The sequence below is a fragment of the Nerophis lumbriciformis genome, linkage group LG21 (genome assembly GCF_033978685.3).
Source record: "Nerophis lumbriciformis linkage group LG21, RoL_Nlum_v2.1, whole genome shotgun sequence".
NCBI lineage: Eukaryota > Metazoa > Chordata > Actinopteri > Syngnathiformes > Syngnathidae > Nerophis > Nerophis lumbriciformis.
The window spans coordinates 9,504,442-9,530,959 of record NC_084568.2 but is presented as its reverse complement, the minus strand read 5'-3'; the positions used below and the strand labels follow the sequence as shown (position 1 = coordinate 9,530,959).

Here is a 26,518-nt window from a genome sequence, read left to right as displayed (position 1 = left end):
AGCATTATTACATAATGATGCGAAAATGTATTACATGATCACAATATGGACCCTTATTACATAAAGTCATTGCGATTTAACAGGAATATCCAACAGTTGTTCAGCCGGGTCCACATATAGGTCAAAATTAAAGATCTAGGGGTTGATGCATTTAAAAAACAAGTGTAATATCTCATAATACATCTTATTATATCGCATCATAATAATCCCCTCAAATCCCCCCCAAAACGGATTAACTCACTGGAATATAACGACAATATAACATACATTTATAAACATAGATGCATATGCAAAAGTGCAATATATTTATATATATCCGTACAATAATCTATTTATTTATATATGCACCTTATTGCTCTTTTCGTTCTTATCCGTGCTGTAAAGTTCAACATTTAATGACAATAAAAGGAAGTCTAAATCTAAATAAAAAGTTAAAGTACCAATGATTGTCACACACACACACACACACTAGGTGTGGTAAGATTATCCTCTGCAATTGACCAATCCCCTTGTTCCACCCCCTGGGAGGTGAGGGGAGCAGTGAGCAGCAGCGGTGGCCGCGCCCGGGAATCATTGTTGGGTAATTTAACCCCGAATTCCAACCCTTGATGCTGAGTGCCAAGCAGGGAGGTAATGGGTCCCATTTTTATAGTCTTTGGTACTGCTTTTATTTTATACCAATGAAAACCAAGCTGCATTTTTGCACCGTGTTCTTTTAAAGTGTCTTTTGGGTTATGAGGTGCATATTGAAAGCTCCCCATTCAGGGGAATTTTATGTGTGTGTCTCTCCAGGTTGTGTCCATGGTTAATAGCCTCACTTTCACTGCATGGAATGAAGCGGGTCTTTCTTTTACGACGGCAGAAAGAGAGTCTGTCCGCCGTGATCAATCAGCGGGCGGGTAATTGATTAGAAGTAATGAGCTTCTATTACTCTTCGGCCATCATCTGGCCGGCCCTGACACAGCGTTCTCTTCTTCACGACTCTGCCCCTCCCCCCGCCAAAAAAGATCAATACTTTACCAATTCTCCATCTCCGTTGACCCCTGTAGGAACAATGCAGGGTCCGCAGCAGCGCTCTCTGCTCAGGGAGCTTCTGAGAGACTACAACCCCATGGAGAGACCGGTGGCAAACGACTCGCACACACTGGTGGTCCAGTTCTCCTTCACGCTGATGCAGGTCATGGATGTGGTAGGAAAACACGTTCAAATACACCTGACACCACAGACATTGTCACGTCGTTTAACTCTTTAAAGCAGTGTTTTTTTCAACCTTTTTTGAGCCAAGGCACATTTCTTTCATTGAAAAGAAATCCCCAGGCACTCCACTAGCAGAAAACATTAAAAAAATTAAACTCAGCAGCCGATATTGACAGTAAAAAGTAGAGATGTCCGATAATATCGGACTGCCGGTATTATCGGCTGATAAATGCTTTAAAATGTAATATCGGAAATTATCGGTATAGGTTTCAAAAAGTAAAATGTATGACTTTTTAAAACGTCTCCCAGTCATACTTGCCAACCCTCCCGATTTTCCCGGGAGACTCCCGAATTTCAGCGCCCCCTTCCCGAAAATCTCCCGGGGCAACCATTCTCCCGATTTCCACCCAGACAATAATATTGGGGGCGTGCCGGCCCAATCACATAATATCTACGGCTTTTCACACACACACACACACAAGTGAATGCCATGCATACTTGGTCAACAGCCATACAGGTCACACTGAGGGTGGCCGTATAAACAACTTTAAAGGGGAACATTATCACCAGACCTATGTAAGCGTCAATATATACCTTGATGTTGCAGAAAAAAAGACCATATATTTTTTTAACCGATTTCCGAACTCTAAATGGGTGAATTTTGGCGAATTAAACGCCTTTCTATTATTCGCTCTCGGAGCGATGACGTCACATCGGGAAGCAATCTGCCATTTTCTCACTTTCGTCGGTGTGTTGTAAGAGGGTGTAACAACACGAACAGGGGCGGATTCAAGTTGCACCAGTGGCCCAAAGATGCGAAAGTGGCAAGAAATTGGACGAAATTTGTTCAAAATACGAGGCTGTGGGGAAAGCCGACGAAATGGTCAGTCGTTTGTTCCGCACACTTTACCGACGAAAGCTATGCTGCGACAGAGATGGCAAGAACGTGTGGATATCCTGCGACACTCAAAGCAGATGCTGACATCAACTCCAAAACTGGACAGATCAGCTTTCAGGATAAGAGAGCGGATGAGGGTATGTCTACAGAATATATTAATTGACGAAAACTTTATTCATTACTCGCGGTTTTACGTAAATTATTATACATAAACTGTGTTTACTAATAATTTAACTTAAAAACATTAATTTTTTTCAATCATTCGAGTACATTCGGGTAGTCTTGTGTAATGCAGTATTTTGTGTCTATTTAGGTATGGTTAACCTGAGTGCTGAAATCGTGGAAAAATATATGTTCTTAGCGCGCCTGAAATGGGCTGTCTGCACTCTCAAAGTGCATGTTGTTGCCAAATGTATTTCATATGCTGTAAACCTAGTTCACAGTTGTTAGTTTCCTTTAATGCCAAACAAACACATACCAATCGTTGGTTAGAAGGCGATCGCCGAATTCGTCCTCGCTTTCTCCCGTGTCGCTGGCTGTCGTGTCGTTTTCCTCGGTTTCGCTTGCATACGGTTCAAACCGATATGGCTCAATAGCTTCAGTTTCTTCTTCAATTTCGTTTTCGCTACCTGCCTCCACACTACAACCATCCGTTTCAATACATGCGTAATCTGTTGAATCGCTTAAGCCACTGAAATCCGAGCTAATGTCGCTATATCTTGCTGTTCTATCCACCATGTTTGTTTGTATCGGCATCACTATGTGACGTCACAGGAAAATGGACGGGTGTATATAACGATGGTTAAAATCAGGCACTTTGAAGCTTTTTTTAGGGATATTGCGTGATGAGTAAAATTTTGAAAAAAACTTTGAAAAATAAAATAAGCCACTGGGAACTGATTTTTAATGGTTTTAACCCTTCTGAAATTGTGATAATGTTCCCCTTTAACACTGTTACAAATATGCGCCACACTGTGAACCCACACCAAACAAGAATGACAAACACATTTCGGGAGAACATCCGCACCGTAACACAACAGAACAAATACCCAGAACCCCTTGCAGCACTAACTGTTACGGGACACTACAATATACAGCCCCCGCTACCCTCTACCCTCCACCCCCCAACCCCGCCCACCTCAACCTCCTCATGCTCTCTCAAGGAGAACATGTCCCAAATTCCAAGCTGCTGTTTTGAGGCATGTTAAAAAAAATAACGCACTTTGTGACTTCAATAATAAATATGGCAGTGCCATGTTGGCATTTTTTTTCCATAACTTGAGTTGATTTATTTTGGAAAACCTTGTTACATTGTTTAATGCATCCAGCGGGGCATCACAACAAAATTAGGCATAATAATGTGTCAATTCCATAACTGTATATATCGGTATCGGTTGATATCGGAATCGGTAATTAAGAGTTGGACAATATCGGAAATCGGCAAAAAAGCCATTATCGGACATCTCTACTAAAAAGTCGTTCTCACAATTGTTGGATATGAATTCAAACCATAACCAAGCATGCATCAATATAGTTCTTGTCTCAAAGTAGGTGTACTGTCACCACCTGTCACATCACGCTGTGACTTATTTTGATTTTTTTGCTGTTTTCCTGTGTGTAGTGTTTTAGTTCTTGTCTCGCGCTCCTATTTTGTTGTTGATTGTCATGACATGTACGGATGTACTTTGTGGACACACGCTGTAAGTCTTTGCTGTCGTCCAGCATTCTGTTTTTGTTTACTTTGCAGCCAGTTCAGTTTTAGTTTTGTTTTGCGTAGCCATCCCTAAGCTTCAATGCCTTTTCTTAGCGGCACTCGCCTTTTGTTTATTTTTGGTTTAAGCATTAGACACCTTTTTACCTGCACACTGCCTCCCGCTGTCTGCATATTGTGATCACGACAAACCATGTTCCCGACATCCACAAAGCAATGCTGCCACCTACTGATATGGAAAAGTATTACACGGTTACTCTGCCGAGCTCGAGCCAGCACCGACACTCAACAACGGACTAGAATTACTGGTTTGCAAAAAATATTTTTAACCCATTTAGATGAAATTACATAATCTCCCATGGCACACCAGACAATATCTCACGGTGCACTAGTGTGCTGCGGAACAGTGGTTGACAAACACTGCTTTAAAGACCCTTACTTACTTAATGCCCGCTTCCATAAAACTGCTGTATAAATATCATAGGTTTTATTTTTCCACTTTAAATGAGTCAATCTTTTCCAACTACTTCAGCCTCAAACACATTTCGAGTTCTAATTATATTTTGGGGACCTTTGAGCAGTGTTTCTTAACCGCTGTTGGGCCGTGAGCGCCCCCTGGAGGGCCACCAATAACAATCTGTTTCTCAGCTGTGGTATGTTCTTGGTTGTAATACACTTTTCCACCACTTGTGGCAGTAATGACTATATTAAACAGAAGACGTCTGGAGCTGAAGTCACAGAGAATTTTCTTCAGCGCAAAAAAATATGACCAAAGTAGTGAAGCTGTATTTTCATCCGCACTTTAATTTTATTGACAGTTTATTTAAGACACATATGCATTACCAATTTAGCTAATGTATGTTAGCACAACATAATTATGTACATTTATTTTTCATCAGTTATTCACAAGTCCCTTCTTATACAGTAAATTTGGTGAGTACTATTTTTCTAATGGGCCTAAGAGTTATGTGTTGAATAAATAATAATTTTTGTATAGGTATACATATACATAAGTATATATAAAAAATATATATACATATGTGTATATATGTGTGTAAATACATATACATAGTTTTATTACACTTTTCCACCATTTGTGGCAGTAATGACAATATTAAACAAAAGAAGTCTGGAGCTGAAGTCACAAGAGAATTTTCTTCAGCGCAAAAAAATATGACCAAAGTAGTGAAGCTGTATTTTCATCTGCACTTTAATTGTATTGACAGCTTATTTCAGAACTATATTCATTAACAATTTATCTAATTATATTTAATCAGCCTAAAATTTGTGTTAAATAAATAATAATCTATAAATAGAGATGTCCGATAATATCGGCCTGCCGATATTATCGGCCGATAAATGCGTTAAAATGTAATATCGGAAATTATCGATATCGTTTTTTTTATTATCGGTATAGTTTTATTTTTTTTAATTTTTTTCTTTTTAATTAAATCAACATAAAAAACACAAGATACACTTACAATTAGTGCACCAACCCAAACAACCTCCCTCCCCCATTTACACTCATTCACACAAAAGGGTTGTTTCTTTCTGTTATTAATATTCTGGTTCCTACATTATATATATATATATATATATATCAATACAGTCTGCAAGGGAGTTAATTTGACTAATTTTCATTAATGACTAGTTTCTATGTAACAGTTTTTATATTGTTTTACTTTATTTTGTATTCAAGAAAATGTTTTTAATTTATCTTATTTATTTATTTATTTTTTAAAGTACCTTATCTTCACCATACCTGGTTGTCCAAATTAGGCATGATAATGTGTTAATTCCACGACTGCATATATCGGTTGATATCGGTATCGGTAATTAAAGAGTTGGACAATATCGGAATATCGGATATCGGCAAAAAGCCCTTATCGGACATCCCTATCTATAAAGTATATATATAAAATATATATATACTTACAGTACAGGCCAAAAGTTTGGATACACCTTCTCATTCAATGTGTTTTCTATGTTAGCATAACATAATTATGTACATTTATTTTTCATCAGTTATTCATGAGTCCCTTCTTATACAGTAAATTTGGTGAGTAATTATTTTTCTAATCGGCCTAAGAGTTATGTGTTAAATAAATAATATTTTTTGTATATGTATGTATATATATATACATATGTATATATAGAAAAAAAAATATATATATACATTACAGGCCAAAAGTTTGGACACACCTTCTCATTCAAACAGTTTTCTTTATTTTCATGACTATTTACATTGTAGATTGTCACTGAAGGCATCAAAACTATGAATGAACACATGTGGAGTTATGTACTTAACAAAAAAAGGTGAAATAACTGAAAATAAAATAGCTACTCTTTGCTCTGATTACTGCTTTGCACACTCTTGGCATTCTCTGGATGAGCTTCAAGAGGTAGTCACCTGAAATGTTTTTTGTCAGATAACTTGTATGTAAATGATCAAAAAACTTTCCATTCTGAGTTCCCAATGAACAGATAAGAGGCTGTCTTTGTTGCACCAAGCAAAGGCTTGGAAAAATTCCATTGTGTACGATGGAGGAGACGGGATGGGAGTTATCTATTGTCATCGAAGACCTGCTTAAGCTGAAACCAGGACCAGCCCAAGCCCGAGGCTTTTTTTTTGTGTGTGTTAATGTGACCGAAAACAATGACTGTTTACATACTCCCCATTCCTTTAGAAACAGATGTTATGTAAACAGGGAAAGTCCAAATAAAAAGAGGTGGCGTACAATCTTTCGCCAGAGCGTGGGTGACACTGTAAGAGGTTACAGGTTGACACGTTTCTCCTCAATTGAGCAAAATTGAATTCTGCCTCTGTTTGATTCTTTGCTTCTTGTCTTGTTTAATAGATGTCATCAGTGTTTGACATACTTGCCAACCTTGAGACCTCCGATTTCAGGAGGTGGGGTGTGGGGGTGTGGTTAAGAGGGGAGGGTATATTGACAGCTAGAATTCACCAAGTATTTCATACATATATACACACACATATATATATATACATATATATATATATACACACACACACACATTATATATATATATATATATATACATATATATATATGTGTATATGTATATATATATATATATATACATATATATATATACATATATATATATACATATATATACATATATATATACATATATATATATACATATATATATATACATATATATACATACATATATATATACATATATATACATATACATATATATATACATATATATATACATATATATATACATATATACATATATATATACATATATATATACATATATATATACATATATATCTACATCCTGAAAATATGCAAATACAACTGTGTTTAGATAATTGATACTTCAAACTTGCATAAATAAATATTAAGGAATATAACACAACTTGGCTTCTGAGAGCTTCAAAATGTAATGAATAAAATGCTAAAGTTGTTGATAAACAAGCAATTTTAATAATTAAATATGGTCATTTTAAATGAATTATGATAATTTAAAATTAATTATTTCAAATATGTTTATTTTAATGTATAATTCTAATGCCTGGATGTAATAAGGAGTCAGAAAAAATACAAATAGAAATACAATTAATTTTGACGTTTTTAGCAAAATATAGTAAAAATGTATTTTGTTTTTCTTTTTTTTAAATTAATAAATATATTTATTTTTAGGTAAGATAAACATAATACAATTTATCTCTTGTCTGGATGATTTAGTTCTTGTCACCCTGTTGTCCTCCCGTCGTTAAAAAAGGATGTCCTCATTCAGGTCCGCATGGAGCTGGAGGGGGCGTGGCCTCCAGCTCCGGCTGAAAATCGGGAGATTTTTGGGAGAATATTTGTCCCGGGAGATTTTCGGGAGAGGCGCTGAATTTCGGGAGTCTCCCGGAAAATTCGGGAGGGTTGGCAAGTATGTTGGTGTTTGAACCTGACAGTTTTCACTTTGCAGGTGTCATAGTTTTGATGCCTTCAGTGACAATCTACAATGTAAATAGTCATGAAAATAAAGAAAACACATTGAAATGAGAAGGTGTCCAAATTTTTGGCCTGTACTGTATCTGTATATATGTGTGTATATATATACACATACATATACACACACACACACACATATATATACTTCAAATGTCTTTTTTACGGTCTTTGCGTGTTTTAAACGTCCTTTTAATGAAATCACTTTACTTTGCATTGTTCAAGGATGAAAAGAACCAGATCCTCACCACCAACGCTTGGCTGCAGATGGTGAGTTAACAATGAATAACGCCGTAAATATTCTTTTCGGCATATACATCGAAAAGGTGTCAGCCACCTCCCGCAATCCAGCAACACAGCTGCGGCTGACATGTGCTCGTATTTCCACGTTCAATTTTGCTAGCGCCGCACTGAGCGTAATCAATAAAACACACGTTGTGTATTTGTGTGCCCCCAGCAGTGGTACGATCACTACCTCCAGTGGAATCAGTCGGAATACCCTGGCGTTAAAAACCTTCGCTTCACCGCGGATCAAGTCTGGACACCTGACATTTTGCTTTATAACAGGTACAGTATGCACACACACACACACGCACACACAAAGTCTTGCAACGCTGTGTCACTGCTGTTACTCACCACAGTGCTCACAATAAGTTTGATGCCACCTTCAAGACCAACGTGCTGGTGAACTCCAGCGGTTTCTGTGAGTACCTGCCCCCAGGTGAGTTATTTGTATTTAACTCTAAACTCTATTTTGTGCCTTTGCAAAAATGACACGCCTCTTTTATTTGTCGTCCAAGGAATATTTATCAGTACCTGTAACGTGGACGTGCGCTGGTTTCCCTTCGACGTTCAGCGATGCGAGCTAAAGTTTGGCTCCTGGACGTTTGATGGCTGGCTGCTGGACATCCAGATGAAGGAGGCAGACGTGTCAGGCTACATGATCAACGGGGAGTGGGACCTGCTGGGTGAGTACTGTACATACAGTAGAGTAGAGGACAAAAAAAACACACACTTGGAAGCCAAAGTAAAAACTGACGTTTTCCCACGGCGCTCATTTCAATAATTAATTTGTGGACACAATTTGCAGGAATTACACGTAAAATACCAAAACATTTTCTATAGAACTTTGTAGCTATGGGTGGGGAATTGTCTCAGAAGGAACCTGTTCTTTTTTGGTGAGTGTCAGGTTCAAACACTGATGACATCTATTAAACAAGACAAGAGGCAAATAATTAAACAGAGACAGAATTCAATTTGGACTCAATATTGAGGAGAGTCGTCTGTACACTGTACCCTTGCACAGTATCTCAGCATGCTCTGCCAAAAGATTGCACGCCTCCTTCCCAACCACATGGCCACCGCTGTTTCCAAAGGATAAAGGTCACAAAAGTTCTAAAATAGTTCGTAAAATAGTTCAAAAACAGGTCCATAAAATAGTCAAAAAGACGTTCGTAAACCAGTTCAAAAAGGAGGTTCAAAAAGAAGTCGTCTGGAAATTGGGCAGATCCTGTCTTCTCTCCGCTTTGAAGTCCTTGGGTTAGAACAATATCTTTCTGTTGACTACCATACATGAAAGAACACAGGAACACCTTCATCTTGCTTACCCCCTGCCCCTACACAGTGGAGTTTTACCAGCCTTACTCTTGGTAGTGTCACGGTGGGTAAAACTGGTGGACCTAAATGCAGGAAAGACAAGCAGAATTAAAGTTCAAGGGTTATTATTAGTAAAACCAGAGGGAAAGGAGGTAGCTCGTAGTCCTTGGCTTTGCAGTCCAGGAGAGCACACTGAGGCGAGCAGGCACGCACGGCAGGTGGGGAACTGAAGGCAGAGGGAAAAAACAGGGGTAGAATAAGGAGCCAAAAAAACACAAAAATGGCAGATTCACAAGATTATCAAAAGTGCTGGAATTCAAAAACAAACGGGCGAGAAGCGTTACCACATGTAGAAAGGTGAAACGATCTGGCGAGCGCGCCGAGTGAGGTCCAAACATTTGTAGACTGCAGGTGATGAGTTGATGGCAGGCAGGTGAGTGATTAGGGTGCTGGGATCAGCTGTGCCAGGCTGAGAGCTGGAGCCACGCCTACGCCCAAAACACGCCCACTCTCCCAAAGACACACACAGAGACAAACAAACACAGACAGAGACTGTGACAGGTAGGTTTCAAAGACAGCGTTTGTCTTCTCACCAGACCCTCAATGTAACACAAAGTTTTTGTGATAATTTAGAAACAATTATTTTAACAGTGAGGATCTGGACAAACTACATATTTCATAACCTTGGAGTCAAACTAATGGATCTGTCCAAATTCCCAAACATGGACTTTTTAGGTGCCTAATTAAAAAACAAACAAAAAAAAAACAACTCCTATTTTAAATTAGTGCTGTTAAATTCCTTTTTTTATCGGCTTAATCACACTTTTGATTTCTGATGAATCGCAGTGAATTACTGCCTTGAATAATTAAAATTAACTATAAAAAAAAGACCCAATTTTTGGACAAAGTGCATTGTTACTGTCATACACAAACATCTTGTAACATTTTACTTAGAGACGTCCGATAATACCGGACTGCCGATATTATCGGCCGATAAATGCTTTAAAATGTAATATCAGAAATTATCGGTATCGGTTTCAAAAAGTAAAATTTATGACGCCGCTGTGTACACGGACGTAGGGAGAAGTACAGAGCGCCAATAAACCTTAAAGGCACTGCCTTTGCGTGCCGGCTCAATCCCATAATACCTACGGCTTTTCACACACACAAGTGAATGCAATTCACACTTGGTCAACAGCCATACAGGTCACACTGAGGGTGGCCGTATAAACAACTTTAACACTGTTACAAATATGCGCCACACTGTGAACCCACACCAAACAAGAATGACAAACACATTTCGGGAGAACATCCGCACCGTAACACAACATAAACACAACAGAACAAATACCCAGAACCCCTTGCAGCACTAACTCTTCCGGGACGCTACAATATACACACATGTGTTTTTTTGTCTTTTGTTGCGCTCTAAAAAGTGTTAATACTGTAAATATTGTACTTATTATGCACCAGCTGTTTGACTGCAACGTGCATCTTAGTTATAGTTTTGAAGGTGTTGAAATTGCCATGTAACATCGCTTATGCTAATCAGTAGCATGTCCATAGCAAAGCCAATGTATATTAGCATCAAGCTAGCGCATTTTTTTTGAAAAGTGGAGCCTTACTTTTGAGTTTTTGAGTCAATTTCTTTGTCGGCGCTAAAAATTGCAACAGTACCTCGAGGTCGTTTGGCTGAGTCCGCTCTCAGTGCTGCTGGAGTGATCGCCAAGTGCCAAAGTGCGAAGAGCTACGTAACGCACAACCCAGTTGGAATAACATTGCACCGTTGGATTTTACGTGAATCGATGCCCAGCAGAACTGTCGGTATTCAGTCGGTACCAAAAAAAGACTGGATCCGGGACCCATCCCTACTCCTCACTCATCTATGTACTGCCGTATGCCTTGACCTGATCACTGACCGTATAACAACCCCACACCACCTTTTAGGTAAACATCCAAGATTAAAGTAAAGGAGCATGTGCAATAAATTACGTGATTAATCCGCATTTACACTTGATTATTGCCATAATTTTTTGTAATTAATTGCTCCCTTGCTAATAACTGAAAAAGCCATGAAGTATATATAAAACAGACATTAAATAATACTTAATAAATAGGTTCAATATGATTTATTGACATACTACATATTTCATAACTGCAATAACTGATTTAATACATTATTTAACACTGGAACCATCCATTCCCCAGATAGGGATTTTTTTTTGACGCCACTATGAAATTAATATATTCACATTTAAATACAAATATTATAATACATAAAACAAGAGCAATAGTGTCGCTGAACACAAGACAAGAATGACTGTGCATGTGAGCTGTGTGCTTGGTATTTTTATGTATTTTATGTATTTTTTATCTATGTTCTTATGTTATTATGAATTTGCACTAAATTAGTTTTGCTTACAATTTCGTTGTACAATGACAAAAAATATAGATTGTATTCTATATTCTATTCTAACAAAGTATATATCAAATATAATTCATTATCAAAATGTATCAAATTAAATGGCAGTGAATACAATATTTGGAAATGGTTATGAAATAAATCAGTCACATAATACTGTAAATAATAAATGGGGTGTAATCATGTATATATATTATTAGGGCTGGATGATATGGCTGAAAACGGTTTCACGATGTAAGTATTTTATATCGATCGATATTGGTAATTAATAATATTTTTTAATTTTTTATGACCTATTGAATTTTTTTTTATTTATTTCAAATGTAACCTTCCTCTGATTATAATCCCCTCAGATATCAAGGCAGAAAGGAAAGGAAATGTCAACACAAGCATGGAAAGCACTCAAACAATGTAAACAAATTTGTAAAATCACATAACAATTACCTCTTAAAATGAAGGTGCAAAAATAAGGAATATGTAAGAAATGCTTAATAAAGTGTAACAAAAAAGTGTGAAAATGTAAACTCAAAGAAACCTGAGAAGAACTATTTTCTGAAGGTTTAGTACCAGAAAGTTACAGCTGTGCTCTAAAGGGTGAGCGCAGCTAAGGTAGTGTGGTATTATCGGTCTTTGAAGGACGAACCCCTTGCATCATTTACAGACCACATTGGTCTGACTACGGTTCGTTTTGAAAAAAATCCCAAAAAGTGTCATACTGTCGAAGTGACTTTTCCTCTTTTATCCACAATTTTTTTTAATTAAATCAACATAAAAAACACAAGATACACTTACAATTAGTGCACCAACCCAAAAAACCTTCCTCCCCCATTTACACTCATTCACACAAAAGGGTTGTTTCATTCTGTTATTAATATTCTGGTTCCTACATTATATATCAATACAGTCTGCAAGGGATACAGTCCGTAAGCACACATGATTGTGTGTGCTGCTGGTCTACTAATAGTACTAACCTTTAACAGTTAATTTTACTCATTTTCATTAATGACTAGTTCCTATGTAACTGTTTTTATATTGTTTTACTTTCTTTTTTATTCAAGAAAATTTTTTAATTTATTTATCTTATTTTTTTTTAAAGGACATTATCTTCACCAGACCTGGTTGTCAATGAAATTAGATTGTTTAAAAGGGTTCTTAAAACCAGGTCCAGTCCAGATTATGTCCAGGTCGGGCTCAGCAACACACACCTTCATTTATGTACACTCATAATTTGGGAACTTCAACAACAGATTGCATATAATCTGTAAACAAAATTACATTTTCAAAATAAGTAAATAATAATAATAAATAAATAATAATATGTCCTCTTTTATCCACTATTTCTTAATTTTTCACTTTCTCTTGTCATGTTTTAATCAAACACATTTTTTATTGATAATGATTACGTGTCTATCGCATTATACAGTATATTAATATCATTTTATCGCCCAGCCCTACATATTATTATTATATTTATAGTTACATTTAAATAATAATTCCTATTACCGGTAAGTTAATTTTGGCACACACAAAGAAATCCATACCTATACAGTTTGGCCTTGGTGGAAGTTTGCACTCTACTGACTCTCATTACTATGTTATCAAATTGAATTCTAAAATGTTGTAAAAATGGAACCTGAGCATGTGCATCCAACGTGGTTTTAGTTGCACAATCCGTATTATTGGAAGCTTGGCTGTTTTATGTCTGCAATTTGGAGCCCTTCCAGAGGTCCCTGGTGGTCGCCACGAGGTTTTCTACGAGTGTTGCGCGGAGCCTTACCCCGATGTGACCTTTGTGGTGACCCTGCGCCGGAGGACCTTGTACTACGCCCTCAACCTCCTCATCCCCTGTGTGCTCCTCTCGTCCATGACGCTGCTGGTCTTCCTGCTCCCGGCCAACTCTGGAGAGAAGATCAGCCTGGGTGAGGAGACGCGTGCTGTCAGTCTGCATATTTAACGCTCTTGCACGTTTTATAGCGTCTCGCTCGAGTCTTTTTACAGCTCGGGAACTTTACGCTTAGTTTTAGACAACGGACAGATAGATGAGAGGGAGAAAACGAAAGAGCAAGTACACCAACTCTTATATTATACACAACTACTTTTTCTTGCAGGCATCACTGTTCTGCTTTCTTTGACGGTCTTCATGCTGATGGTCGCTGAGATTATGCCTGCAACCTCAGATTCGATACCACTCATAGGTCAGTTTCTTCTACACAATTCTAAACAGTGGTGGGCCTTCTCTGCAGGCCTAACATAACCAGAAATCATCATCATAATTAAAGATAAAAGTATTTTTTTAATTTACTTTCCCTAAATATCTAAAAGTATTCATATTCTCTTCATGTCATAATTATGCTCCTTCCAGCGCTGTTGTTTTTATGTTGTAGAGTTTTTTATCCAATCAGAATTCAGCTATCTTATGTTGCCATGCTGTACGAAATCTGCCCGAAGCCTTCAGAATTAACAATGCTGGCGTCTGTCAATGAACGGACGCCAACATTTGACAGACAGTTGCGATATTTGGGTTAAAAATATTTTTTGCAAAGCAGTAATTATAGTCTGCAAACAATGTGCCGTTTTTGAGTGTCTGTGCTGTCTAGAGCTCGGCAGAGTAACCGTGTAATACTCTTCCATATCAGTAGGTGGCAGCCGGAAGCTAATTGCTTTGTAGATGTCGGGAACACGTCGTGTGAGACGACGATGGTTTGTCATGATCCCAATATGCGGACGACATCGGGAGGCAGCGTGCAGATAAAAAGGTGTCTAATGCTTAAACCAAAAATAAACAAATGGTGAGTGGCCCTAAGAAAAGGCTTTGAAGCTTAGGGAAGGCTATGCAGAACGAAACTCAAACTGAACTGGCTGCAAAGTAAACAAAAATAGAATGCTGGACGACAGCAAAGACTTACTGTGGAGCAAAGACGGCCGTCCACAAAGTACAAATCAACATAGTCTCCACAAAAAAGGATAAAAACAACTGAAATATTCTTGATTGCTAAAACAAAGTAGATGCGGGAAATATCGCTCAAAGGAAAACATGAAACTGCTACAGAAAAAACACCAAAATAGGAGTGCACGACAAGAAGTAAAACACTACACACAGGAAAAATGCAAAAAAACTCCAAATAAGTCAGGGTGTGATGTGACAGGTGGTGACAGTACACCTACTTTGAGACAAGAGCTATAGTGATGCATGCTTGGTTATGGTTTGAAGTCAAATCCAACAATTGAGACAACGACTTTTTACTGTCAACTGAGTTTAGTTTTTTAATGATTTCTGCTGGTGGTGTGTCTCCGGATGTTTTCAATGAAAAAAATGTGCCTCGGCTCAAAAAAGGCTGAAAAACACTGAGCTAGGTAACATAAGAACTCTATTACCCAGCATGCCACAGTAGTGAAGCGCATGCGCAGTAGCCCCGTTTAGCCATGCCGGCAGCGGGAAGAGGGGTTAGTGCGTCGGCCTCACAATACGAAGGTCCTGAGTAGTCCGGAGTTCAATCCCGGGCTCGGGATCTTTCTGTGTGGAGTTTGCATGTTCTCCCCGTGACTGCGTGGGTTCCCTCCGGGTACTCCGGCTTCCTCCCACCTCCAAAGACATGCACCTGGGGATAAGTTGATTGGCAACACTAAATTAGCCCTCGTGTGTGAATGTGAGTGTGAATGTTGTCTGTCTATCTGTGTTGGCCCTGTGATGAGGTGGCGACTTGTCCAGGGTGTACCCCGCCTTCCGCCCGAATGCAGCTGAGATAGGCTCCAGCGACCCCCCGCGACCCCAAAAAGGGACAAGCGGTAGAAATAGTGGTAAAGGAATGGCTAAATCAGGCTAGAATAAAGGTTTTAGAATGGCCTTCCCAAAGTCCTGACTTAAACATGTGGACAATGCTGAAGAAATAAGTCCATGTCAGAAAACGAACAAATTTAGCTGAACTGCACCAATTTTGTCAAGAGGAGTGGTCAAAAATGCAAGCAGAAGCTTGTGGATGGCTACCAAAAGTGCCTTATTGCAGTGAAACTTGCCAAGGGACATGTAAGCAAATATTAACATTGCTGTATGTATACTTTTGACCCAGCACATTTGCTCACATTTTCAGTAGACCCATAATAAATTCATAAAAGAACCAAACTTCATGAATGTTTTTTGTGACCAACAAGTATGTGCTCCAATCACTCTATCACAAAAAATACAACAAATACAGCCTCAAGTCCATCACCCCAGAAATGGGAATCGTATCGAATGGTTCGGTGCCCAAAAATTCACACTCTTTATCAACAGGCTCTGTTAATCAATGATACTGTATATACGGTTTGCTGACAATCATCACTGTCTGCCTCAGGTCAGTACTTTGCCAGCACCATGGTGATTGTTGGTATGTCTGTAGTGGCTACAGTTATTGTCCTTCAGTTCCATCACCACAACCCCAACAACGGACAAATACCACATTGGGTGAGTAGTTTGTTTTCTTCATGTTCACTTCCTATTGCTTACTGTCAAATAGATATTTCCTCTTTAGTCAAAAAATGCTTCTTTTCCAATTATCTTGCAACTCACTTGTGTTGCACACTCTCTAGAAAATAATAGTGAAGTGAATTATATTTATATAGCGCTTTGCTCTAGTGACTCAAAGTGCTTTTACATAGTGAAACCCAATATCTAAGTTACATTTAAACCAGTGTGGGTGGCACTGGGAGCAGGTGGGTAAAGTGTCTTGCCCAAGGACACAACGGCAGTGACTAGGATGGCGGAAGCGGGGATCGAACCTGGAACCCTCAAGTTGCTGGCACGGCCACTCTTCCAACTGAGCTATACCGCCCCTATAATAGCCGCAAGTTGACTCAATGTCAATGGATAGTAAATGAATACTGCTGTACGGATTTTGTTATTAGGCCGTTCCGACAAAGAGAGATAAGGAGAAATAATGATAGAAAGAGAAGAGACAAAGAAATAGTGAGAACAAAAGAGAACCAAAAGAAAAATACAGAGAAATGAAGAGAAAGAGAGAACAAAATTGAAGAAGAGAAAGAAGGAAAGAAAGAAAAATAAAGAAAGAACAGAAGGGAGAGAGAGAAATAAATAAATAAATAAATAAAGGGAAAGAGAAAGAAAGAAAAAGGAAATGAAATAAATTGAAAGGGAAAGAAAAAGGAAAGACGTACTGTGGTTATTCATATTTCGGTAGTCCTGCATATATTAAGTACAATTAATTATTTGTTGCTTGATGAATACTTGGGCCTACTGCGCTGCTGCACTTTGGTGTTGTCGTGGTGGTGGTGTTTGATAGATACTTGGGCCTACTGCGCTGCTGTTACTGGTGTTGGTCATTGTGGTTTTGGTAGCCATTTTTATGTTATTTATACTTCTCTGGTACTGCATATATTAAGTTAAATTATTTATTTTTTGAATTAAAAAGTAATTAACATTCTGTGTCATTTACAGCACCTGTGCATATAGGGGCGCACAGGTGAAATTGATTGGACAATTGTCGGGTTGGGAGACTGGCGTCAGACCAGTTCTTCCTCCCAGGGAATCTAAGTTGCTGGTCAATCCCAAGTTCTTTCGATGACATATATGCTGAGTAAGAAGGACCATCAAGACAGAATAGGAATATTTTCAAGTTTTACTAAAGCTTTAGGAGTTTAACTTAACCGATACATTCATATCGGCTACTCTAGTTGATCTGACATTCAAACGGAAAAGCCAACTCCTTGCACACAAAGAAAGACCCTCCTCTCCCCCTCGCAACACTGATAAGGAGAGAGACGTGGTAGTTGTCTTCACATTCAAAGGTTAAGACACTAAACAGGCCTCTGAAGACAAGAGAAACTGGTAGAATATACAAAGGAAAAGTACTAGATATTCTAAACATGGCTATGTAAAAAGAAAGAACTCTTAAACATATATGCATCCTCCACAGTAGTTAGTTTTTGTTAACCTTGGAAAGAAAAACTATTTTTTGTACAAATAAAGCTATTTTTGGAGAGACTTAAGTTTTAGTTTGAAGTGCGTACGAAAGTGCACCACCTATCCTGGCTCAGTCCACGGCCTTTGGTTCAGAACCTGGAAAGCTTGGAAAGGCCGATACACTTACTTTGATGGTGGATGTTAACCAAAGGACGACCGGTGGAATACGAAGCGTTCTGTCCTTGCGTGACAGGTCAAGCTGGTTCTGCTGCAGTGGATCCCTTGGTTCCTGAGGATGAAACGTCCTGGTGAGGCGGTGGACCACAGCCAAGCAGACACTCCAAGCAAGACCATGTCCTCACCTGCCCCGCCCACACCCGAGGGCTTAGCCTCCCTGAGGTCCAGGCTGGCTCAGCTGCACCCCTCAGCGCCTAACGGCTGCATCGTCCTCCCGCATCCTAATCTGCACCCCCAAGCTAACGGTCACCTGCCTTACATGGGCTTCCGAGCCTTTCCGTGCGCTGCGGAACTGGACGCTCCGGGTGACGGTCAAAGGAGGGTGGCGGCGGGTGGAGAAGGAGAGGCAGCCTCACCGGATACACCTAGTCATCAACACCTTGCACCTGCTAGTCCCTATCCCTACACGGCATCTTCGAACCCTGAACCGTACGGTGTGTCTCCGGGTGGAGCAGAAGCCATCTCCTCAAATGGCGTCATTGGAGGCAAGGCGGTGGACGCCCAGCTCCAGGCTCTTCTCTCGGAGGTGCAGTTCTTAGTGGAGCGGGTTCTGGAGCAGGACCGGCAGCTCGGTCTCGCAGAGCAGTGGCAGTTTGCCGCGGCCGTCATCGACCGCCTGTGTCTGGTGGGGTTCAGCGTCTTCAACATCATCTGCACCATCGCCATCCTAATGGCCGCGCCCAACTTTGGGGACGCTCTGGCCAAAGACTTCCTCTGAGAGACTTAAGACTGTGGGAGGAACTTTAGGAAGCCCATTTAGCTGGAGCGTCGCTTAGTTGTTTCCTGAAAGACGCATGCAAAGTGAAAAATGTGTGCTAACAAGGACATGTAGGTTGCGTGCATGTTAATGACGTCGGAAACTGTACTGAAACTTGGTATGAATATTAAAATGTTAAACGAATGTTCTAATAGTTGGAGTTAAACTATATGACTCATAGGCGTGCAGCTGCAAAATTAACTAAACCAGCAAGCACACTAAAGTTAACATGGCCTGGTTCAATATATATAAATAATGATATATTCGACATTAATAACACAGCCTCAGATGACATCGGTGAGCTTGTGAGCGATGTGGAATGACAACAAGGAACACGTGATGCTACAACATGGGCGATGGTCGTAGCTGCGACTGTCAAGTTGACCAAGTTTTAGCAGAACTTATGCCCCTGGTTTCAGTAGAACATACTTGCCAACCCTCCCGGATTTTCCGGGAGACTCCCGAAATTCAGCGCCTCTCCCGAAAACCTCCCGGGACAAATTTTCTCCCGAAAATCTCCCGAAATTCAGGCGGAGCTGGAGGCCACGCCCCCTCCAGCTCCATGCGGACCTGAGTGATGTGTTGACAGCCTGTTCACCACATTGCCTAAACAGCATGTTGTGACACTTTTAAACAGGACAATGCTGCCATCTACTGTACATGCATATGTGACCCACCCATAATGTGTCACATTTTTGTGTTGATTTATTTATTTTATTTTGTGGTTTGAATTCGTTTTTGGAGCTGTCATTACAGATTTATCAGTATTCACATTGGTCAGTAGGGGGCAGTAGGGCGTTTCTTCCCAATTGAATGCTATCACCTGCAGACCGGAAGTGTCTTGTCATTCTGATGAGCGCGACCAGTCTGTGAACAATTGAAACGTCCTGTGTGCTTTTTCCTCCTGTATAACAGGTTAGTTTTGGTGAATCAACTCACTGAATAATATCCATGTGATCTTTATAAGTTTAAGTACACATTCTGATGGTGGAGCCTAACTCTAAAGTGTTTGTGAGTTGTAGTTTGTATTTGTGAATGAATCCAATGCACAGCTGCAGTAATCAATACAAAAAGGCGACGTGAGTGCGCAATGTTTATATAGGAACTTCTGATCCTAATTCAGACTCCCAAATTAGAGCTCCCGTTTTCTTATTGATTTTATAATGTATATTTGTATAATGTGTGTGTTCTGAAATAGTGACAGAGAATAGAACAAGGATGGACAATTCAACCCTTAACTCAACAATGAGTAGATGAGTGTTATGTGTGTGTAAATGTGTAAATAAATGAACACTGAAATTCATTTTTATATATATATATATATATATATATATAGCTAGAATTCACTGAAAGTCAAGTATTTTTTATATATATATATATCTTAACCACGCCCCCCGCCCCACCCCCGACCACGCCCCCCACCCCCCGAAATCGGAGGTCTCAAGGTTGGCAAGTATGCAGTAGAAGCCCAGTTCTACCGAAAAGAAATCACCCAAGATGTGACAAAGTATTTTTTATGTAGAAGGTTAAATATGAAAATATGAACACTCACGTTTGACGTCATCAACATACCTGCCAACTTTTGAAATCAGAAAAACCTAGTAGCCAGGGTCCAAGGGCCGCAGGCCCCGGTAGGTCCAGGACAAAGTCCTGGTGGGGGGTTCCTTAGCCCCCCGACGCAAAATGATTGATTGCATTCAGACAGGTTAAAATGTTGCTAAAACCATCACTTTTCTATCAGTCACAGTGACTTTTCAAAACAAAAATATTACAGCAAAAGTCATATGGGTTGATTGACATGTTTATTCTGTAAGCTAACTTCAATAGTTTGAAATGATTTTGACAGTTAATACCAGTTATCCTGTCAACCTTTCACAAGACTTCAATTTGTTAATTGAAAGTATAAACAGTATAAACACTTTTTACAGTAAACAAATGGTAAAACAGTACTAAACAATTCCATTAAAAAAAAAATTGGTGTCATTATTAACTTTCTGTCCAAGCTTGTATAATCTATTGCCTTGTTCAATTGTAAAAAATATTCTGTGCCTAAAATTCACATTTCTATCACAATTATCATACTGTAAACATGGTAAGCTAACTTCATTAAAATTAATAGTCCTGTCAATAGCATGGAATTACAATTCAAATGTAGTTTTTTTGTAAGCCTTTCAAAAGAATTCAAAATATGAAAAATTCATGAAAATTAATTTAAGCCATCAGACACTTGAAAAGTGGCACATCACATCTCTAATGTAATCATTTTAACTTTTCAACAGAAATAGCACTGCAAAGATATTAAGGACATACTTCTGTATTTTGGTAGTTATGCTGTCAACATTTAACAAGATTTCTTCAACTTGGACTTGAAAGCATAAATAGTATAAACACTTTTAACAGTATAACAGTCCTAAACAATTCCAATAGATAACATTGGTGTCATTACCTTTTTGTTTGCTCAATTATTGCCTCCGTAAATAAAACTTCGGCATTTATCACATCCAAAGAATCTGTTTGGGCGACGAAAAACGTTGAAAGTTTTCCACTTGTATCGCTAACAACGGCATTAGACTTGTGTTTTTTTGTCCCAACGTGGTCTTTTACATCGCTAATTCCTCCATGTCCGATCGAAAAATCTTGTCTGCACAAGGTGCAATTCGCGTAGTTTTCACCCTTTTTGGAACGGATAATTATTCCCGGGTAGGCTTTTGAATATTCTTCACGGAATGACTGCAGTTTTCTTTTCGGTTTAAGACTCGTATGCGATTTTTCTCCGGCTGATTCCATGATCGTTCGCTCGTTTGGAAACAATGACAACTGATGCCTCGTGCTTGGCAGCGGTGCTATAAATAGCCTCGCGCATGTGTAACAGGTACGTTAGCTATTATAGTAGACGTTCTCAATATTTGGGCTAATCAGAAGTCTAGATTACGACTCGGAGAGAGTAGGACAGACACAATTAAATGCTTTAAATTATACTGGTGTTATTTAAATATGTACAGTGCAACAAATAGTGGACATACATTGATAGGAATGGCCATTCAAAACAAAAGAAAAAAACAGCAAGGGTTCAGGTAATTCATAACAGGTAGTATCAAAAGTTCTTAAAAAGGTCATATGAGACTGATCGCAGTCCATATGCGCATTCAGAGTTCATACAGCCACACGGTTTGGGGTTGTGGATATGGTAGTTTGTAGTGAGAGTTCAGTTTATGGGCAGGGTGTGTATGAGGTAGTGCAAAGGGCCGCAGAGCAATGAGGTGCGAGGCAAGGGGTTCGGCTATAAGCCGCCTACCGGCCCGACCAGAGCAGGTGGAGTTCAGGGGTTGAGAGGTGGAGATCCTTGGGCTCAGGCTCGAGGCCTATCTACAGCTCGCCATCCAAGACTTAGGGACCTGGCCTGCGTAAGCACAGGACCCGAAGTTCAATCAATGTGCGCACATAAACATCAAGTCATCTATCGTTCGACCTTCAATAAATAAGTTACACTTATTATTATCATTATTAGCTATAATACTGCTAACATTAACAATATTTAAACAATCACATGCATGTATAAAATAAACACGACAGTACACAGTGTTGTCACTATGACGGGAGTAACATTAACAATAACAGTGACGTCACTATGACGGGTGTTCCCGCACACCGCCTACTATCAAAATGACTTTAAAGGTCTTATATAAGTTTTATAATGAAGACAACACATGATGTAAGTGTCTATATTAGCTATATTAGCCTACTATCAAAATGACTTTAAAAGTATTATATAAGTGTTATAATGGGAACACATGATGTAAGTGTCTATATTAGCTATATTAGCCTAGTATCAAAATTACTTTAAAAGTCTTATATAAGTGTTATAATGAAGGCAACATATGATGTAAGTGTCTATATTAGCCTACTATCAAAATGACTTTAAAAGTCTTATATACGTGTTATAATGAAGGCAACACATGATGTAAGTGTCTCTATTAGCTATATTACCCTACTATCAGAATGACTTTAGAAGTATTATATAAGTGTTATAATGAAGACAACACATGATGTAAGTGTCTATATTAGCCTACTATCAAAATGACTTTAAAAGTATTATATAAGTGTTATAATGGGAACACATGATGTAAGTGTCTATATTAGCCTAGTATCAAAATTACTTTAAAAGTCTTATATAAGTGTTATAATGAAGGCAACACATGATGTAAGTGTCTATATTAGCTTACTATCAGAATGACTTTAGAAGTATTATTTAAGTGTTATAATGAAGGCAACATATGATGTAAGTGTCGATATTAGCTATATTAGCCTACTATCAAAATGACTTTAAAAGTCTTATATAAGTTTTATAATGAAGACAACACATGATGTAAGTGTCTATATTAGCTATATTACCCTACTATCAGAATGACTTTAGAAGTATTATATAAGTGTTATAATGAAGGCAACACATGATGTAAGTGTCTATATTAGCCTACTATCAGAATTACTTTAGAAGTATTATATAAGTGTTATAATGAAGGCAACATATGATGTAAGTGTCTATATTAGCCTACTATCAAAATGACTTTAAAAGTCTTATATAAGTGTTATAATGAAGACAACACATGATGTAAGTGTCTATATTAGCTATATTAGCCTACTATCAAAATGACTTTAAAAGTCTTATATACGTTTTATAATGAAGACAACACATGATGTAAGTGTCTATATTAGCCTACTATCAAAATGACTTTAAAAGTATTATATAAGTGTTATAATGGGAACACATGATGTAAGTGTCTATATTAGCCTAATATCAAAATGACTTTAAAAGTCTTATATAAGTGTTATAATGAAGGCAACACATGATGTAAGTGTCTATATTAGCTTACTATCAGAATGACTTTAGAAGTATTATATAAGTGTTATAATGAAGGCAACATATGATGTAAGTGTCTATATTAGCCTACTATCAAAATGACTTTAAAAGTCTTATATAAGTGTTATAATGAAGGCAACACATGATGTAAGTGTCTATATTAGCTATATTAGCCTACTATCAAAATGACTTTAAAAGTCTTATATAAGTTTTATAATGAAGACAACACATGATGTAAGTGTCTATATTAGCCTACTATCAAAATGACTTTAAAAGTATTATATAAGTGTTATAATGAAGGCAACACATGATGTAAGTGTCTATATTAGCTATATTAGCCTACTATCATAATTACTTTAGAAGTATTATATAAGTGTTATAATGAAGGCAACATATGATGTAAGTGTCTATATTAGCCTACTATCAAAATGACTTTAAAAGTCTTATATAAGTGTTATAATGAAGGCAACACATGATGTCAGTTTCTATATTAGCTATATTAGCCTACTATCAAAATGACTTTAAAAGTCTTATATAAGTTTTATAATGAAGACAACACATGATATAAGTGTCTATATTAGCTATATTACCCTACTATCAGAATGACTTTAAAAGTATTATATAAGTGTTATAATGGGAACACATGATGTAAGTGTCTATATTAGCCTAGTATCAAAATTACTTTAAAAGTTTTATATAAGTGTTATAATGAAGGCAACACATGATGTAAGTGTCTATATTAGCCTACTATCAAAATTACTTTAAAAGCCGTATATAAGTGTTATAATGAAGGCAACATATGATGTAAGTGTCTATATTAGCCTACTATCAAAATGACTTTAAATGTCTTATATAAGTGTTATAATGACGGCAACACATGATGTAAGTGTCTATATTAGCGATATTAGCCTACTATCAAAATTACTTTAAAAGTATTATATAAGTGTTATAATGGGAACACATGATGTAAGTGTCTATATTAGCCTAGTAACAAAATTACTTTAAAAGTCTTATATAAGTTTTATAATGAAGGCAACACATGATGTAAGTGTCTATATTAGCCTAGTATCAAAATTACTTTAAAAGTCTTATATAAGTTTTATAATGAAGACAACACATGATGTAAGTGTCTATATTAGCCTAGTATCAAAATTACTTTAAAAGTCTTATATAAGTGTTATAATGAAGGCAACACATGATGTAAGTGTCTATATTAGCTATATTACCCTACTATGAGAATGACTTTAGAAGTATTATATAAGTGTTATAATGAAGGCAACATATGATGTAAGTGTCTATATTAGCCTACTATCAAAATGACTTTAAATGTCTTATATAAGTGTTATAATGAAGGCAACACATGATGTAAGTGTCTATATTAGCTATATTAGCCTACTATCAGAATGACTTTAGAAGTATTATATAAGTGTTATAATGAAGGCAACATATGATGTAAGTGTCTATATTAGCCTACTATCAAAATGACTTTAAATGTCTTATATAAGTGTTATAATGAAGGCAACACATGATGTAAGTGTCTATATTAGCTATATTAGCCTACTATCAAAATGACTTTAAAAGTATTATATAAGTGTTATAATGAAGGCAACACATGATGTAAGTGTCTGTATTAGCTATATTAGCTTACTATCAAAGGCTGATGCAAATCTTCATTGACAGAAATGTTGTATTTTAATTTTTATTCTACACATTTTTGCAACATTGGAAATCATTAGTTAAATGGAGGCTTCTCACAGGATGAGATAAGTTCTGGAAATTGCTGGCTCAAAATGGCCAAAGATATAGATGTGTGTGTCCAAGTTAAAGGGAACAACAGGCTGTCTTCTTCTAATGGATTTATTACAATCTTTGTGAGCTGGGTAAAGTTTGCTGTGGTCTGGAACAACATGGCACACAAACAACTTTCTGAAATGCAGCCGATATTACATACAGATAATGTGTCATGAGACATGCAAATATAAATTAAATACACATAGGACAAAAGTAAAGGAAATTAAATGAGCTCAAATATAGCTACAAATGAGGCATGTTGATGCAATATGTACTTACAGCTAACCTATTTAGCATGTTAGCACCGATTAGCTTGCTGTCATGCACTGACCAAATATGCCTGATTAGCACTCCCAACAAGTCAATAACATCAACAAAGCTCACCTTTGTGCATTCACGCACAGTATAAAACGTTTGGTGGACAAAAATGAGACAAAGATGACGTGGCATGAAAACACGCATTGCTGTGGCAGCATCGGAGAAAGCAGTACATGTTAGACTACTGCAACGCACTTCTTGTCGGGATCCCAAGCAAGAACATCCAGAAGCTGCAATACATACAAAATAGTGCTGCTAGGATCCTGATGAGAGTGCGGAAATACGACCATATCACACCAACTCTCAAATCCCTTCACTGGCTTCCTGTTCCACTCAGGATTGAATACAAAGTCTCCCTACAAACCCACCAGTGCCTCCATGGAAATGCCCCCCTCTACCTCAAAGAACTACTCACCCCCAAATCCTCCACACGACACCTCCGCTCCGGACAGGCTAACCTCCTTCAACCTCCGAGGACAAAGCTACGAACTATGGGAGACCGGGCTTTCTTCTCCGCCGCTCTCCCTGACCACCTGAGGGCACCACAGACTGTGGATGCTTTTAAAAAAAGGCTTAAAAACCATTCTTTTTAAAAACATGCCTTTTTCTAGATATATGCATACTAGTTCTAGCTATTAGGCTGTTCTAGTTTTTTTTTGTATTTATTTTTTTATTATCTTTTTATTATTATTATTTTTTTTTTTTGTCAATACACTGTAGCACTTTGAGGTTGTTTGCTCAATGTAAAGTGCTTTCTACAAATAAAATCTATTATTATTATTAATATTATTATGTAAACAAACTACGGTGAGTTCAATGATCGCTGAAATTACTCGGACAAAACGGCGCTTGCC

General features: G+C 37.9%; 1 protein-coding gene across 4 annotated transcripts; it reads left to right on the top strand.

Annotated features, from left to right (window-relative positions):
- The first annotated feature begins 723 nt into the window (after nucleotides 1-723).
- On the top strand, nucleotides 724-18,658 carry LOC133621184 (neuronal acetylcholine receptor subunit alpha-7-like). Of its 4 annotated transcripts, XM_061983139.1 has the most exons (10): nucleotides 724-899; nucleotides 1,050-1,189; nucleotides 8,015-8,059; nucleotides 8,247-8,356; nucleotides 8,431-8,510; nucleotides 8,590-8,757; nucleotides 13,523-13,726; nucleotides 13,916-14,002; nucleotides 16,139-16,248; nucleotides 17,957-18,658. In XM_061983139.1, the coding sequence occupies exons 1-10, from the start codon at nucleotides 833-835 to the stop codon at nucleotides 18,656-18,658; spliced, it is 1,713 nt and encodes a 570-aa protein (XP_061839123.1). In that variant the 5' UTR covers nucleotides 724-832. The 4 variants fall into 4 exon arrangements, with proteins under 4 accessions (XP_061839123.1, XP_061839121.1, XP_061839120.1 ...); XM_061983137.1 differs by having other exon boundaries at nucleotides 796-1,189; nucleotides 8,250-8,356; XM_061983136.1 differs by having other exon boundaries at nucleotides 796-1,189.
- The last annotated feature ends 7,860 nt before the right edge of the window (nucleotides 18,659-26,518 follow it).